The following is an 18,729-nucleotide window of genomic DNA, read 5'->3' as shown; positions in this document are numbered from 1 at the left end:
CGTACGTGTTCCCCTTGATTTACCTTAATGTCACATTAAATGTCACTTTAATGTCATATTAATGTTTGTGACCTTAATGTCACATTAAATGTCACTTTAATGTCACAGAACCGCTCTTATGTGACTTCTGCAAAAGGACCGGACACACTGAGAAGTTCTGTCATGCTAGAAAGAGGTCCCAAAAGGCCTACCTTGCAGCTGTGAAAGAAGAAGAAGACCATGGACCAAAAGATGAAGATGAAGACCACCAGGATCGGAAGGACAAGACTCATCAGTCCTTCTACTCTCATTACTCTGACAGACTGTTTTAAAAGCCTTGTATTTCCTTGCCCTAATGCTTCCTGCCATAAGCTTTGTAAACTCCTTATGTAACTTGGCACTACAGTCCCTGTACACTTTGTGAGGCCCCTGTTACAGCCTCTGGATATCCATCATGTTTTGGTGCCCACACTTAGCCTTTTCTGTGATAGCCTCTGGTGTCTACCATGTTTGTGGTGTGCCCACACTTTGTAGGTGGTTCTTATTACAGCCTCTACACACTTTGTGCCTTTCTAGTTGTGATTGAGGAGGGGTGTTGAGATTCAGCAATCACACTCATTGACAGCCTCTTTGTATGGAGCTTCAGGGCCAAGGACATGGAGGCTTACTTATCCCATATGCACAGTGGTGCCTACTGCAATTCCCTACTTTCCTATAAAGCATTGTACTTGCGTCCTTTTTCTTAATGCAATGATAGTACTCTTTTCTTTTCAGTAAAGTGTCAGTGTCATTGTCCACATACACAAGATTGTGTTTATGAGTCCAAGTCTCAATCTTGGAACCTAATTAACTTGTGTAACAAACAGTGTCTTTGTCTTCTCCATTATGAGTCCACTCTTCTCTTTCCATCCACCATAACCAACTACCATGTCCTAGATCCTGCTCATTTCCTTTGTTTTGATGAGCTTTACATGTTTCTTTTGCACCAAGACATTATAGCATTGTTTTTGCCAGATTGCAAAATTATGGGTACCCTCAAGCTTCTTAATGTGCAAAAGATTACTGCTGTCACTGTTTCCAGCCATAATTTGCAGTCCCAAACCAGTCACCAAAGGCAAGCCCAAATATGACACAAGTGACCACAATGCATAAGAGTATTAACCAACAATGAAAATCCTAAGATTGCAGAAATTTTCAGATCTGCAAATGAATTTTCAGAATTAAAAAATGTCGTTTGCTGCACTCCTCAAGCAATTTCTGATACAATTAGAGACCAAGCCAATAGTTGCATGTGAAATCCCCAAAATGTCATTGCAATTTCTGCTCCAAAAGCATTCCCGAGCTCAAATTTGACAATGTGGGTCAAAAGCCCCAAAATTTTTTGAGGATAATCTGTTCAAAGTTGCATCAATTCAAGTGCCCAAGTGCATATACCAAGCAATTCTTGCACAAATTGATGAAATTCTGCAAAAGCCCCAAATTTCTCAGGTCCGGTGTGCACAAATTTCATTGAAATGTGAAAAAGCCCCAAATTTTCACGGGCTAATGTGCACCAATTTTGCAATTTTTGAGCGAGATTGTCCACTTTTGCATTTAAGTCCCCAAATCCAAGAAAAGCCCCAATTTTCGAGGAGCAGATGTGCACAGATTTGTATTTTGTGTTTGTACGTGCCGGTAGGGAAGAGAGAGGAAACTGAAAAACAAATCAGATTTAAAAAAAAAACATTGACTGCACATTCCACGTCTGCCACCCAACGACCGTTGGCCCATCTAGTCATCGCGTCTTGGCAGTCACGTCTGGTAGCCCGTCGTCATGTTTGCATGCCTTGACTGTCACTCGCCATCTCAGGCGTGTCACCTCACGCTAGTTACCTCATGCCCATCACCCACTCTGATACCACTTTGTAATCGAGGAGTCCGTGCGTGAGCTGAGTTGAGAGTGAAGATGCGGGGAGTTGAGAGTAGTAGAGAGTGAGAGATTGAGCACGACACAATGGGTATTTGGTACAAGAATGAATGTACCACATTTTTAGGTTTTGAATATATATAAAGTACAAAGTGTAAGGGTGCCTTCATACCTGAACACAATAAAAGGCACGATGAGCTTTTATTCCCAACACCAGCTAGGAAAAGGGTCCACCTAGTAAAGAAAGTGGCTGCTCAGTAGAAAACTTAGCAAAAGAAAGTTTGTCCACCTAAAAAAGAGGTGGGCCAGCACACAAAGGTGTCACCTAGCTTGGAAGAGGCCGCCTGGATGCAGTAAATGCTGACGCTCAGGACTGTGTGAAGCTGCCCAGTGCTGAGAACTGCCCTGCTGTAAAGTGCAGAGGAAGAGAGCTGATCTGGGGACTTCTGCTGAAATGCAGGTCTGCTGTAGGAGAAAACAGCCTCTTGTAACTTGTAGCAATCTTGTGTGCATGAAATGCAGCAAGCAGGAGGGCTCCCTGCAGAAAACGCAGGTAATACAGGGCCTGGTTCTGCAGCACGTGCGCCGGGGGCTGCTTGCAAAAAATGCAGGTCTGTTTGGTGTGGCCCAACCAATATAATGGCCACCCAGTTTGTGAGAAGCCACCTGGGTGCAAGAATAATGCAACCCAGCTTGTTAGAAGTTGCTCGAGGTTAAAAATAAAAATCTTCCGTTGTAAACACAGTAGTAAAGGGCTGGAAATAGGCCACCCTGCCTTGTTTGACTCCAAACACTGCTGCAAGGTCTGTAGCACGTGAGGATGATGCCCGGCAAGTTTCGTTGCGGATAACATGCTCCTCTTCAAGATCTCTGGCTCTCACGTGTGGCTTTGATACCATGTGAAAGTGTGCAACAGAAAGAGGAAAGTGAACACGGAGAGGAGACAAAGAGAGAACATAAGAGAAAGAAGGAACAATGTGACTGCAATGGTTGAAGGTACAAGGCTGCAATAGTCAACCCCAACATGCAGCTCTGTGTCAATGTGGGGGAAAGAGAGTAGCAAGGGGATGTGAGAATTAGGACGGTTGGCTGATCATAAAGGATCAATGATGGATAATGAAAGTGGGAGGGTAGGCCACCTATATATAGGCAAAAAGTGGCAAAACCCTAAATATGGTCAAATTCCTAAAAATAGCCAAAAGTGTCCAAAAAGAAATGCACTAATGTGCCCTCCATCTAAAGTGTCTAAAACACATAAAAATGATCGACAAATACAATGTTAGAGTTCCTAATGTTCTTGTTTGACTTAGATTGAGGCTCACAGATAGGAGATGACCATACAAGACACATGATTGCTAACAGAAACAACTCTCAAATAGCTGCCACCTATTATTGTAGTCTCTTCAGGGCATGCCACCAGCTCTTGGAGGGTCTCTTGTTGGCTGGAAATTGCTTGGTAACTATTGTAGTGGTTATGGCAGCCTTCTCTCCGTCCCTCTCAGCTTGCACAAGGTTGGAAATGATCCTCTCTCTCTCTCTCTCTCTCTCTCTCTCTCTCTCTCTCTCCTCCTCACCTCAAAAACGTCTTTCCCACTTGCATGGGTAAGTTTTGTCGACTGGCAGCCTTTGAATCCCATTTACCGGCAGTATCCACATTATTAAATTAAATTTCAGTTTTAAAATTTTGAAAATTATTTTAATAATTATTTTAGTGCCCATAAAATTAGTTTGACCAGCCAACAATTAAATTGGCTTGGCCAATTCATCTCTGAAGTATTCTCGAGTCTTCTTTAGCCCTCGTATTGGCATTAAGTATCATTAAATGGAAAATCCCTAATGTCACCAACTAATACTTATGGCTAATAAAATGTCTTAGGCCAATTTCTGGCACCAGATACCACCTAGTATCTGTGCAACATTTGCCTTTGACATCCGCTGGTTTCCTTGGGTCCCTGGCTCGTAAATATGAAATAATCTTAGCTGCACTTCACATGTCCAACACATACTTAAACATTTTATTAAAAATTAATCCAAATGTTAAGTAAAGCAAACAAAATTTCACGTCCTCGTAACACCTTATATCATAGGCTCTTCAGGACCATGAGCCTACTATAGTTGATTTGTTTGGCATAGTGCTATTCAATATGAGCTCGATTCTATTGAGCAGAACTGGACTTGGGAGTTGGTTCCTCGTGCATAAAAGTGAAAGGTGATTAGTGTAAAGTGGGTCTATAAGACCTAGTATCTTGCAAATAGATCCTTAGACAAACATAAGGCTAGGCTTGTTGCCAATGGATTTTCTTAGAGGGTGCCGACCATCATTAAATGCTAGCAGACTTGCCCCTATTTTGGCATTATTTTCTTCTTTATATACTCGTCTCCCTCCTCATTCAGTCACATCATTACCTACAGGCTCTATTGAGAGAGGGAGCCGGTGCTAGTGCCTTGGAGCCAGAGACTCACTGTTGTACACGTCATTCTTGTGTTTGGTATATGGATTCCATTTCCCAAGCACATTTATGAGTTCTCTTCTTTTGCAATGTTCTTCTATTTTCTTTCTCTTTTGTCTTGTGTCCAACAATTTATTTCAACACTTGTCTATGCTTCCATTGCCGTGCCACTTCTAACATGGTATTAGATTGCAAGATCTAGGTTCTTGCTGCAATTTTTCTGCTGATTACCTGTCTTTCTTCCCTTTGTTGATCAAGTGACTTGCTGTTAGTGGTTTTCTGCTTGTGTGTACTTAGTTGATGTCTCTATTTTTTAGCCCAACAACTTGCGTTTTCAGCCTTCGCCTGGATTCCATCTTGCAATTGTCAGTTTGCTGCATTAAATGCTTACTCAGCTTGCGTTTTTGGGTTTCTACCCCTAACACTGATTGGGCGATTGTTTGTACAGGCTATTTTTGTTGTTTCTGGTAGTTATTGATCGAGTTTTTTTCATTTTGCAACAACTGCCCTTCATTTTTGATGAGATTTTTGTTCCATTGGATGTGAACTCTCATTTTGTAAAGTCTTTGCTGTTGGTTTGGCTGTATCCCCTCTTTGTACCCTCTATCCTCTATCTTCTCTTCTAGGATGGCCTTGTATGCTACTATGAGACATTGTTGATAGACATTGAGATCTATTATGACTCTATTCTATTTTCAGGAGCTGGTATGATCGACATTAACATCAGGTTCTCTTTGAGGCACCTTGATGGTGGCTTGATCACCCATTGCTTGGGTATCCATGGCTCTACCCCATTGGTTCTTTGTTGTATGGACTATGATTAGCCTTTATCATTTTATCATTGTGTTGTATTAGATCATCCATGATTTGAGAGAGGGTGTTAGCAGTCTAGATAGCTCGTGGTTGAGTCTGGCTGGGCATGGCTAGGTTATTTAGGCATTTTAGTATGGTTATTATGATGCATATTTGGCCCCTATTTTGGCATTATTTTCTTCTTTATATACTTGGCTCCCTTCTCATTCAGTCACATCATCACCTACAGGTTCTATGGAGAGAGAGCTGGTGCCAATGCCTTGGAGCCAGAGACTCACTGTTGTACGTGTCATTCCTCTGTTTGGTATATGGATTCCATGTCTTGAGTACAACTTTGAGTTCTCTTCTTTTGCAATGTTCTTCTGCTTTCTCTCTCTTTTGTCTTGTGTTCAATAGTTTATTTTAGCACTTATCTATGCTTCCATTGCTGCACCACTTCTTACACTTGTTGGCTCCTTGATTTGACTTATTCACACTTTGCCGGATATTTCCTTTGTGGTGGCATTGTTGCCTTCTTTCATGAAGGCTCCTACTCAAGCTCAGTGGAGAGTTGCTCTGCATGCTCTACGTGATTTATAGGGGACTTGATCCTATGGGATAATGTATGGAGAGGAGGCTATTCTTTTTGGATGGAGTGACTCAGATTGGAAAGCTGATGTGGATTCGAGATGATCCACTACAAGTTATGCTTTCTCCCTTGGATTAGGCACTATCTTGTGGAGCAGTAAGAAGCAGCCTATTGTGGCGCTTTCTTCTACAGAGACCAAGTATTGCCCCCTTTGTTTCATAGCTATGGAGGTAGTTAGGCTCTGCTGAATGTTGGCCGAGATTGGCTTTCCATAGACAAGTCCCACTTAGTTGCGTGTGGATAACTAGTGCACCCTATCTTTGGCTAAGAGCTCCATTTTTCATGCTCACACAAAGCACATAGAGGTTTAGTATCATTAGTACGGGAGCGGATCGTGGATTCCAAGTCAGCAATGGTCTATTATTCTATGGTGGACAATGCAACGGACCTCTTCACGAAGCCTTTGCTTAAGGCTTCTGTGCTTCATCATACGTGATTGTTGGGTCTTTAGACTCTTCTAGGATTTGAGAGGGGTAGTTAGCTTGCCTTCTTTAGTCTATCAGTCTGTCATCCCCTAGTTGTGAGCTCCGTCAGAGTTTGATGGAGACATAGGAGCTCTGGCTGTGCTTTTTTCTAGGTTTTTCAAGCAATGTAGAGTTTGTGCCGCCTTTTCATGACATTTTCTAGCCTCCGGATGGCCTTGTCAGCATTATCATTGCCACATTAGTGGCAGTCATCTGCCACGCTAGTGCCATGTTATCTGCCATGCCAACATGCTGCCGGACTGCATAGTCAGCTATATTCAGGTTGTAATCTGCTAGTTTAGCTGATTTTCAGCTATTTATAGCTAAGTCCTTGGGTTGGGGCAGATCACTTCTTCCTTTGCTTTCCAAGCGGTCCATTGGTGGTTGTAGTTTCCCTTGTCTCCGACATGGACAACAGGCTGCATACTCTACGTCTCCATCACTGTCACCGTTAGTGCTGCTGTCATCATTTCAGCCTGATCCGGTGCTCTCAGTGATGTCTGGGTTGCATGTAAGGATTGATTAGTCCTCTCCTTTGTATTCAGCATTCTTCTTCAGTCAGTGCAGGTTTCTTTCCTTCATCTCTCTCTCTCTCTCTAGTTCATGATTCTCTTTCTTTGCGCACTCTCATAGAATGTTTGCCAGCCTATCTATTTATAGATGTAGAAAGATCCTCTCAAATTAGGGTTTTGCTTATGAGACTTAGAAACTCTCTAGGACCGTGCACCCTTTAATGAAACTTTTGGTAATTTACATGTTTTAGGGCTGTTTTAAAGAGCTAGTCAGTTTGTAATGCATTTTTAGCTCAACAATCTCCCCCCCCCCCCCCACCCCCCCGCCCCCCTTGTGATGAGATGCTCTAAACACCAAAACACAATACCAATCATATGACAAACCACAAATAGATAATACCGAAGATAGTTAGGGTTAGGTAAACTCAGAAACAATGAACACAGATAATAATAAAATGAATGATTGTTGAATATACAATGCTCATGCAGCAAACACATTGTGCAGAGAGTGAATATTGTACCACAAACTCCTGTATCACGAGGATTAGGGCAAGGGTAATGAGCTCGAAAGTGTGTCGTACTCCGAATGGATTTTGAAATGTAGCAGGAAGCCTTTGGATGTTGAACACCAGCAAACGCAACCAAGGAAGGTTGGATCTAATGCGGATGGTAGTGTAGGAGAGAAAAAGGCTAAAAACGCAAGTGAGGAGACCAACAATAGCAGTCAATAGGCTGAAATAAGCTTTGAATAGTGTGTGGTAGGCTGAAAACCGGCGCTAGAGTGTTGTAGACAACAATGACCAGCTTGGATCATGATATCCTTCGTGTTCGGGGTGTGGGTAGCAAGTTGAAAATCTTGAATTTTGCAAAAACTAGATTAGGAAGAGTGGTGGGTTGCATGCCTATTTATAGAAAGTTTGAGGCACCCAAATTAGGGTTTTGCATGTAGGACACAATAACTGTGTAGGATCGCGCTTCTTTTTAAAATAAAAGGTTTGCTTTATTAATTAAGCATGTTTTGGGGCTGTTTAAGGCAAGCTAATGCATTTTTAGCTCAACGCCTCTCCCCCTCCCTCTTTCTCTCACCCAAAATTGGAACCAAGAAGGGACTGGAAGTAAAGCTCAAGCCCATTTTCACCCCAAGGTATTCCACCTTGAAGTAGCCAAGGCATCGGACAAGTCACAAAGGGTACATGTCGGCTACTTAGTGGCCTACCAAGACTAATGGAGACAATGGCTTTCTTATGAAGGGAACCCAATTGATCACTCTAGAGAGGTCAAGGCATCGAATAAAGGGTGCTCATCGACTGCACAATGGCCTACCAAGCGTGCAAAGGCGGATGAAACCACATTGGACTTTTTTTTTCTTGTTTTGGGTTTTTTGATGAGAAGATATGGTTTGTAGCCTATCACTGCACAATGGCCTACCAAGCGTGCAAAGGCGGATGAAACCACATTGGACTTTTTTTTTCTTGTTTTGGGTTTTTTGATGAGAAGATATGGTTTGTAGCCTATCAACTAATTGTGCCATGTGGGGAGAATGAAAACGAATGGTTAGATCTAATATATCATAAAACAAACAAGCTATTCATACTACTCAAGGGTGTTGATGATGAGGAAAAACATGAAGAAGTATGGAAGGTATGGTGGTAAAGTGATAGAAGAACCGCTAGTGGAAAACGGCTTAGGATCTGCTAAGGGATGCTCTACACAATGAGTTGCATAGAGTAATGCTACATGATGAGAATGCACATGTAACAGGTGCCACTTGGACATTGTCCCTTGTGGGAAAATTGTTCACTTGCCCAAGGGCTCTTTTACAAAGATGATGATGATCATGCAATGCAAAGGGGAGGTACAATTGGGAAGGGAGGCCAATGTGGGGACAAATGTTGAAACTTGTAAAATACCAAGAAAGGTTTGGAACCCCCTCTCAACCATGGATGTTAATGCCAAAGGAGGAAGAGGAACCTGATGTTAGTCCTCACATGGTGTCTAGAATCATGATGAATTGGATGATGAAGATGAAGATAGACTTGATAGCCCTTAGATGGAATAGCCAAAGGAGAATCAACAATTTGGGTATGCAGAACATGCTTGTACTCGATTTGGGGAGAGAGCCTCAATGTTGATCAAGTGGTGTAGGGAAGCTTGAATCTCAATCTCAGGAGAGGGATCTATGATAGTCGAGAAGTGCCAAGATAGTAGTCCAATGTTGACCAAGTGTCATAGGGATGCCTGAAACTTGACCTCAAGAGATGGCTTTGATCCCAATCAAGAATGCAAAGCCACAAACACCAAAGTAGTAGTCCACCTATCATGAAAAAATAAACTAGAAGTGTAGAAAATGATGGTTAAATGATAAAAACACCTCAACTGAAAGGAAAGAAAGATGGTTGCAAAGAGGAGGAGGATGCCCAAGACCCAATCTCAAGATGAGAATGGGTTGGAAGCATGATGGGGTGGTGCTGGATGATGTGACAAAGGCGATTGGTCAACGTGACCACATATGGAGTCGTCGATCAAATTGCGGGACAGTTAGTGCACAATCAGCAAGTTATGCGTGGCACAGAGGGAGTCGACAAGCAGGGACAGGAGACTATGTACCATTACAAAACAGGCTTGTGGACAACACACAATATTGGTGGACAATACTTAGGGCCGGTGGCAAAGATCTCTAAGTGATGGGAGAAACAAGCAACACGTCTGGTAGGCGTTGACAGGATAGGCCATGATTTCTGCTCTTGCTGTCATGTGTGGGATTGGGCGATAGGAAGCTGTTTTAGTTTGGAAAGATGAATTTTCTATAAGGACTTTCTAATTGAGATATTTTACCTTGGAAAGTGGTGACTTTCCAATTAGAAAGTCCAAATTTTATTAACTTTTTCTTCTGTAGAAAGCAACTATTGTTTATGTTCTTCTGGCCTGGTTCTTATATTGCTTTTATCTAGAGCAGATGCAAAGAGAATCTATCTCATGGCTTTGCAGGGATAATTGAGTCATGATCATTGTGATTGGATGACACTTGCATATGCTGGCTTGAAAAGTTTTTTCAATTAGTGGCATGACTGATCCTATGAACTAACCTCTCTTTTAGAATACTTTTTGATCTGGACTTTCTAAAGCTGTGTAAATCATAAATGTAAGGGTCTTTTTAGGGAGCTGACATTGATTTATAACACGAAATGTGTTCTTAACTTATGTTGATGCTTACTTTGTGGTGCTTCTAGATGGTTAAAGTGGTTCACTATCAATGACTTTTCTGCTGCAGGATGATAGAGAACGACAATTTGAAATTGAAATAAGGCGTTCAAGGGGCTTAGAAGTTCGAAGGATGGCTGAAGATGGTAATTGTCTTTTTCGTGCAGTGGCTGACCAGGTTTATGGAGATCCTGAAATGCACAGCGAGACACGACAAATGTGCATTGATTACATGGTATGAGTTTGGTGAATGTGTCATTTTCTTCTTTTTCTTGCTTTGCTTCTAGCTCACAAAGTTTGACTAAGTGTTTCTCTGACTGCACTTATTTTAGTTTGATTAAAAATTGGAGCAGTGCTAGACTTGATATAGTCCTATTGTTTATTTGTCAGTGAATATTGTGAGGGGACTGAACCGTTCATCTTCCATAACTGAGAACAGTCAATACATTTAAGTTTGCTTTTAAAAGAAAAGAAGAACAGAATGATATCATGTCTTTGTGTTATGTTTATTATTATATTGCATGCAATGTAGCAATCCACTACTGTAGCACGAGCCGATGTGGACGGTACGTTCCGGATTTACTATCAAGTATTGGTGAATGTATGTTTTCAGGGGGAATGAGATTATGCTAGATTAAAAAAAAACAAATGTTAAGTAAGTTAATTTAGGCTTTAAGCAATCTCTTCCATCCTTTCTAGAGTTGTTCACATATTATTCTCACTGTTGAGTTTTACCAAGTACAATCTCTCTTGTCACTCTTGCAAGAAAACAATGTTTGAAGTAGAGAGGGCCAATATCTCTCAACTTGTAGTTTCAACGTTTTTGCCATGATGGAGTTTGTCGAGATTAAATTACAAGAAGGAAAGACGAGATGGATGGAGATGTATGATACCTCTTTTGTAGGTGTAAAGTGCATAAATGAGAGTTGTAAGTATGCCAGGACTTCCCAAATCAAAGACATATACATGTATGCCATAGTTCACATTTCATATCGATACTGTGCTCAATTATGTGATGTTTGAGGTGAATATGGTAATTGCCCCACTCACAATCTGCACCCCAGCTAGCTTCGATCCTGAACAGCTCCTCTTTGATTGTGTACTGGCGTTGCCCATCATCTCTTTAACTCCTTTGTTTTGTAGTAGTTCCTGGTCGTGAACACCAACAGCACAGTCTCTGCTACTTGTCACTTCCTTGGCAGTCTATTGAGTCAATGATTCAGGCCCTAAGCTTCTTTGACTGCTGTTGCTACACTACCTTGTCTGAAATTGGTACACGTTCTCCTTTCATTAGTCATAGCTACAAATACTGCTCTGGTTATCTAATCTCTCTTTTCCTCTTTTCCCCTTCCAGTGGTTTTAGATAACCTGGTTTGAGGATAAAGGAATAGAAGATCTTTCATGATGCTTACTATCTGTATCAAGTATTCCCATTTAATCACAGCCAGGCCGTATCGAAGAAGGAAAATGAAATCTTAAGTATATGAGAGCAGCACCAAATATCTTACTGAAAGCAAAGATATTAAGAGCAGCTAATTTAAAGTATACAGTAATAGTGTTGACTCTATTACTGAAACGGAGACATTAGGGACAAGTGTCATTCTCTTCTTCCTAGGTAGGATGCCTTCTTGTATCAATGGCTGGAAAACTTACCAAGGAATAGTTTTTTACTAACAAAGTTATTTTGGTGCTAGATGTTGCATCCTTGGACTTCCAGGATGGGCATCTGCAGCATTGGCCATTGATCACTGATCATTTGGTCACTCCATTTGATTGAGTTTGAAAAGTCAGATGGTTAGAGCCTAGTACTGTGAATGTGACCTAATGTTAGGATAGTAGTTGAGTCCTGTAAAAAGGACTCGAAGGCTAGGAGTCTAGAAGTCTTATAAAAAGGTAGATGAGAGCACCAAGAGTCTGGAATGCAAAAGGGAATCTCTTGAGAGGTGCCACACAAAGAAGCCCCGAGTCTAATCCTTTTTACACAACTCCTTAATTGCTCTAGCTTTAGGGTTGGTTTGCACTACAAGATTTGAAACATCCCCCTAGGATCCAACTTCCACATGAGGCATGACGCAAGCCAAACTCACAATAAAAGGAAATGGACATTAGACTCACACCCTAGCCATAGAGCCAAACGGGCTCACCTCAAGCTTGGGAGCTAGCAACATTTTGAGTCATGGTTGTATCACAGGGGTTGGTGTCCCATACCACCAATCCACACCATCCCTTTGTGCAGATGCGTTGACCAACATGCCAAGAATCCAAGAGTGGTGATCACACAATAGATATGCACAAAAGGGCCTTGAGTCTTATAAATAGGACTCTGCTGCCCTAACCTTGAAGTTTCCTTAGTGTAAACGACTCACGTGAAACACAGGGTGAACTTGGATTTTTGAAGGCAAATTCACCTCACAAGATACGAAACATTCTATATCTGGACCCTATTGTTAACCCTATCTAAGCTCAACTACCATAATAAGAGCAAAAAGCCAAAAAATGATGGATATCCCAAAAATAAAAAAGCAAAGGTTCAATAGGGATTGAGACATCAAGAAGGTGTAAAGAAAATACCCTAACACAGAAGCATAAACAAAAACCGTACGACAAAGCACAGACTGATAAAAGAATACAGTTAGGGTTAGGGTTAGGATAACTCAGAGATAATGAACACAGTAAATAAATGAAATGATATGGCTACTAATAATATGATGCTCATGCAACAAACATACTATGCAATGAATGAATATTGAACCTCGAACTCCTGTATCTCAAGGATCAAGGTAGGGGTAATGAGCTGGAGAGTGTGTTGTACTCCGAACAGATCCTGAATCGCAGTAAGGCAGCCTTCGGATATTGAACACCAGAAAACACAGCAGTGAGAAGCTGGATTTGATACGGACAACAGTAAGGAGAGAGAAAGACTAAAAACGTAGGCAGTAGGTGAGAGAAAGACTAAAAACGTAGGCAGGACAGCTTGCAAGAGAGAGAAAGACTAAAAACCCAGGTAGGATAGCCTGTAGGAGAGAAAAACTATAGCGATTGTAGAAAGCAGGAGAGGGAAAACTGTCAAGGCTGCAGCTAGGGCCTGCAAACGCAGTAGTTTGCTGACGTGGCAGGCTGTACGACAGTAGTGCAGATGATCAGTAGTCAATCGCCAGGCAGAAACAGCAGCGATCAGTGTGTGGAGGGCTGGAAACAAGCGCAAGACTGTAGGGAACAGTGATGGACAACAAGGGCTGAGATGTCCTCCACGAATGGGGTGTGGACAGCAAGCTGATAACACTTGAAACCTGCAAAAACGAGATTAGAGGAAGAGTGTGAGGGCTGCCTGCCAATTTGTAGAAAATTAGGGTTCTAGATCCTCTTCCACTTAACTCTCTTGATCTGTCCCCCGTTTTAGGGTTTTGGCTAAAATAAGCATGTTTTGGGGCTGTTTAAGTGGCTAAGAGCAATTCTTAGTACAACACCCTCTCTTAGGCCCTAATAGGGTGAGAAAAGTAGGCCAGCCTAAATTTTGATTTACCCCAAGGCGTCCCACCCCAAAGTAGCCAGGGCATCGGACAAAGGGTGCACGTCGGTTGCCCAGTGGCCTACCAAGACTACAGAGACGATGGTTATCTTACCAAGGGAGCCCAAGTGATGACCCCACAGAGGCTAGGGCATCGGACCAAGGGTGCTCGGTAGCTGCCCAAGGGCCTACCAAGTCCTACAAAGGCGAATGGAATCAATGGACTTGTTTTTTTTGTTGAAAATACATAAGTAATATAGGGGCAGCGGTCGATTAAGTGACAGATAGAAAAAGATAAAGAGAGTTTTAAACCCAAGTCAAGCACAAAACTAGCAAACCAATCCCTCGTATTGACTAGGATAAGTGCCTAAGGATGATAAGAAGTGTGTGTGTGTGTGTGCCAATCATGTGGTGAATATGTGGAGAGACAAAAAAAAAATGGTGGGCTTAGCAAGACAAGCAAAACAAGTAAGCAAGCAAGGGTAGGGAAACTGCTGTTAGGAGACCTGCCATGTGTTATGCTACGAATATGGTGGATCCTAGAGTCGACCACTTCAAAAGACTAAAAAGGGATAAATGCGTACAGATGCATGTTTATATGAAGAGAATGTCAATGCATGGGGTAATGCAAAGGGAGATGCAAGATGTCATGCTCATGCAATATGCTATGCAATGGTGGCACTCGGACAGTGCCCTTGCAAGGGAATTGTTCACTTGTCCAAGTGCCCTTTTACAATCAGGTCATCCTGACAGTGCGGATGAAGTTACAAATGCCCATAATACAATACAAAAGAATAAGTGAATGTAATGTCTAAAAACTGTAAGCATCATCACTGTCAGGATCAAGAGTAGAAGCCGCCCCCTCTCAAACTGGAAGGGAAAGCGAGAGGGAAGTACCCTCTCCTCGTCAAGCTGAAGAAGTAGGGGAGGGTGTGCCCAAGCCGATCTTAGGTAGCAGGTACTGAAAAACCGGCCGGTTAACCACTTTGGTCAAGATATCTGCAAAATTATCTGATGAAGGCACAAACTCTAGGCGAATAGTGTCTAGCTCAACCTGCTCTCTGGAAAAGTGGAAGTGAACTCCCACATGTCGTGTCCGTGGTGTGATGATCTGATTGCCCGCAAGGGCAATGTTACTTTGGTTGTCGTAGTAGATAACTGTGAGAGAGTCATATGGAAAATGAAGCGCCGACAATAAACTCCTCAGATAGATGGCCTTGGTGGTGCTATCGAAGAGAGCTCGATACTTAGCCTCCGTCGTGGAAGCCGCTACCGTCTCTTGCTTACAACTGGACTAAGAAATGGGAGCCGTGTCCAAGGTAAAGAGGTAGCTGCCATGGGAATGCCGGGTGTCAGGATCTTTTGCCTGATCAGAATCAGTGTACCCTTGCAAACATGAACCAAAACCATATGTCAAGGCATAAGAAAAAGTACACCGCAAATAACGCAACACACGAAGACATGCAATCCAATGTGACATCCTAGGTGTTGTGAAATACTGACTGAGTGTGCTAACTGAGCAAGCTAAATCTGGCCTAGTGTGAATTAACCAAAGAAGTTTTCCTACAATAGAACGATAGTTGTGTGCATCGAAGGGCTGTCCTAGGGTATCCTTCGACAAGTGGACAGTAGGATCAAGAGGCGTGGTCACTGGCTGTGTCTGATCAAAAGTGGTAAGCTTACCTATCTTGTCATCAGGCGTGTGTGTGTACTCATGACACTCGAAGACTCTGAAGTAGGAAATAACAAGCCGAGAGCCAAAAAATGCCTCATATAGGGTCTTCTGAGAAAGAGCCGCAATCGGGCACCGGTTGAGGATGTACACTGAAGTGTTAACAGCCTTGACCCAAAGGCGCTCAGGAAGCTCTGTTGCGAACATCATAGAGCGTGCCATTTCCATGATTGTGCGGTTCGTACGCTCTATGACTCCATTCTGAGAGGGGGTGTTAGTAGAGGTGAGCTGGCGAGAAATGCCATGCTTCTATAGAAACTCGGAGAACTCGTGGGAGATAAACTCACCACCGCTATCACTCCTCATGTATCCGACACGACGACCGGTCTAGTTATGAACCAGCAGCACCCAAGCAGAAAAATATGTGAAAGCATCTAACTTATGCTTGAGGAAGTACATCCACATGTATCGAGAATGATCATCCACTATCAAAAAGAAGTACGTGCCGTTCAAAGTGGCAGTGGATGTTGGCCCGCAAAGATCAACGTGAATCAATCTAAGGGGCTCCTCAGCTCTATTTGTAGACTGCTGAGGAAATGGGATACGGTGTTGCTTCCCGAGTTGACATGCTTTACAGACATCTCGAGCTAGCTTCAGGCATGGAAGATCCTCAACTAGCTCACAACGTGACAACTCATAAAGTGAGTCATAACCAAGATGCCCTAAGCGAAAATGCCAAAGACGCTCATTGTACATAGGCTCCCGAGATGTGGCTAAGGCGTGGAAGCTATGAAACACGGAGCCCTCGGCAGTCGGCTCGGTGAGAAAATGAGTCATTTGGTATAGGCCATTAAGCTATGCCTCACTGCGAGCAATTACTAAACTAGTCTGAGAGTCAAGGACCTCGACTGTGGTCGCTGTAAAGAAAACTGCTCGCCCCAACCGACAAAGTTGCTGAATAGATAACAAGTTCACCCCAGTTGAGGGACATGATATACATTCTCGAGTGAAGCCAGATCCGGACCCTTGTCAGTGGCAAAAGTGACACAACCTTAAGCCTGAATCTTGATCGAGGAGTTATTTCCTATACGGACCTGCTCGGCTGCAGGGGCTCGGGTATGGAAAATGTCCTCTATAGGAGTCATGTGATGTGTAGCTTCACTATCCACAATCCAAACTGGAGCTGAAGTGCTCGGCTGTGACGAGTGGGCCTTTGTAGTACTCACAGATGTGAACGAGGCTCGTATCAGATGTCTCTACGGAGACGATGTGGGACTCTGCAGACTAGTCAGACAAGCCCTCTGGAGTTGAGAACGTTGTCAACTGAGATGGCTGTGCGGTGGCAGTGTGAGTCTGACCTTTAAACTGCCCCTTGGCATCACTTTGCCTCCCCTGCTGGGGGTTGCCCGATTGAGGGGCGGGGGTCTGAGACATAGGTTTTGGTGCTATGTCTCGTGCCTTTGATCGACACTCGTTGTCAAAATGGCCAGCCTTTTGACAATGTTGACAATACCTATTCTTTTTAGGTACATTCTGCCACCCTTCTTAAGTTGTGACTGGGAGTTTTCTTGAGAATCCCCAGATTGATTTAGCTTTTGAGTTTGATTTTGATTTTGAGTGGAGGTTTGGTTTGGTTTGCCCTTCCCTTGTTGCCCTTTTTGAGAATGAGCAAGAAAAGCCCTCTCTGAAGAGGAATTCATATGAAATTGATCAAACAACTGTGCGTAACACAACAGCTGACACTCAAATTCATAGAATGTAGGCATGGTAGGCTTTGAAACTATTCCTTCCAAAAAATTGAAGTATTTCTTGGGGAGTTTATTTAGGAACAATGTGACCTGATCGTCAGAGGACTTGGGAGTCCTCGTAGTGGAGAATTCAACGAGGAGACGCTGATACTTAGCCAAGTTGACTTTCAAGTCATCCCGATCAGTGATTTTGAAAAGCTGAAGCTCATGGTCAAGATTAATACGGCGGGTCCTATCTCGAGCCATATAGCGGTCAGTCAAGTGTACCTATCGCTCTGACGCTAAGTCAAAATGCTGAAGCTGAGAATGAAACTTAGGCAATAAGCCCTGCATCAGCTTGACAATAGCGGAGGCATTCCCTAGCCTTCCATGAGCGAACACCCTTGTATGGAACAAATGTAGGATCAAGTTGGGGTTCCAACCCCTGCACAAGATCCCATAGGTTCTGTGAGTCAAGCACATGTCTCATCAAATTCGACCAAGTAGTAAAATTTGACCCGTTAAAACGAGTCTTATCATTAAATGTATTCTTGGCAGAAGATGAGCTAGAACCATGAGGCGTCGGGTAGGTGGTGTAAGATGATGGTGAGAAAGATGATGGAGGGGGGGTGTCTGATAAGAGAAAGAGGGAGGGGGAAGAGGTGGGTAGGCAGAAGTAGGCTGTGAGTGTCCAATGAGTGCTGATTGATGCGGAGGCACTGGAACATGAATGTTTCCATAAGGTGCCGGTGTAGGTGGAGGCATTGGGACACGGTAGCCTTGTCCAAAGTGAGGCTGGGACATAGCAGTATGACCAGAAGGTCCACTAGGCAATGCCATGGAGGCAAACTGTGGAGGCAAGTGATCCACACTCGGGAGAGACTGAGTGGGATATCTAGGTTGCAATGATCCCAAAAGTGTGTATAAGATAGGTGGAACACCACTCGGTTGAGGGAAGGATGAGGTGCTAAAGGATGTGTCTATGTTTTCATAAACCCCCGGTGTGATGTGCGGTGTAACATTAGGTGTCTTAAATGGAAATGTAAATGGTGTAAATGGAAGTGGTGAAGCAACGAAAGAATGTGGTGGGATGGGTAGGTTTTGAAAGTGAGGTGTATGAGGTGCAGATTCTTTTTGTTTATTTTTATCATTTAAAGACTGAAAATGAAACTGTGAAGATGATAATCCACGATGTAATGAAGTGAAAGGAACACCAAATTCATTCTGATTATGTGAAGTAGACGGAAAAGAAGGAAGGGCAAAAGAAGAGTTACCTGGCTTTTTCTTATAATCCCCTCGATGTGTGTTAATATACAAGAATTGGTCCTCAAGAGAAAAATTTCCGTAGTCAAGAGACTTGACTCTTTCTTCCACATGATCTCTACCAGTATATTGCAAAACAGAAGAGGTAAAAGAAGAAGGCACAAAAAACGAATCAAAAGTACCTTGCACCGGAGAGAACGGAAGAGTATGAAAAAATGGAAAATACTCCGGATCTTACTCTCCAAGAGGAGGGCCCATCCTTGATGGAGGTCTCGACAGCCCTGCAACATCATCAGACTTATGTGCAACATCTGAAGAGCGAAAATCATACATACCTTCATTCAAAAGCTTTTCTTAAAGGGCAATCCTTCGGTCAAGCTCCTCAATCTTATTTCGTCGATAGGCTATGATCAGTTTATATTTTTTAGAGGTTAGCTTACCTATCTTTTCTTCCATGTACTCAGATGTGTCTTCCACCACATCGGAACTTTGTGGATTAAGTTGATCGGCCCACTCTTGCTCGGTTCTCGGCATAGGGTGTTCTAGAGACAGAATCGGTGTTGATGTGTTCGAAGTCATTTGAACCTACTGTTGTTTTTGCTTCTT

General features: G+C 42.9%; 1 protein-coding gene across 2 annotated transcripts in view; it reads left to right on the top strand.

The window, feature by feature from the left end:
• Positions 1-18,729, top strand: part of OTLD1 (OTU-like cysteine protease family protein) — a 50,703-nt gene that overhangs the window by 20,662 nt on the left and 11,312 nt on the right. For both annotated transcript variants that reach the window (XM_087682993.1, XM_087682992.1), the window contains exon 3: positions 10,024-10,188. In XM_087682993.1, the coding sequence (XP_087539119.1) occupies positions 10,024-10,188 (165 nt within the window). The remainder of the gene's footprint in view (positions 1-10,023; positions 10,189-18,729) is intronic.

The sequence above is a fragment of the Lygodium microphyllum genome, chromosome 8 (assembly GCF_053477565.2).
Source record: "Lygodium microphyllum isolate KBCC chromosome 8, Lygodium_microphyllum_v1.1.10, whole genome shotgun sequence".
Lineage (NCBI taxonomy): Eukaryota > Viridiplantae > Streptophyta > Polypodiopsida > Schizaeales > Lygodiaceae > Lygodium > Lygodium microphyllum.
The sequence above is the reverse complement of the archived record's forward strand: the minus strand, read 5'-3'. Positions and strand labels throughout refer to the sequence as shown.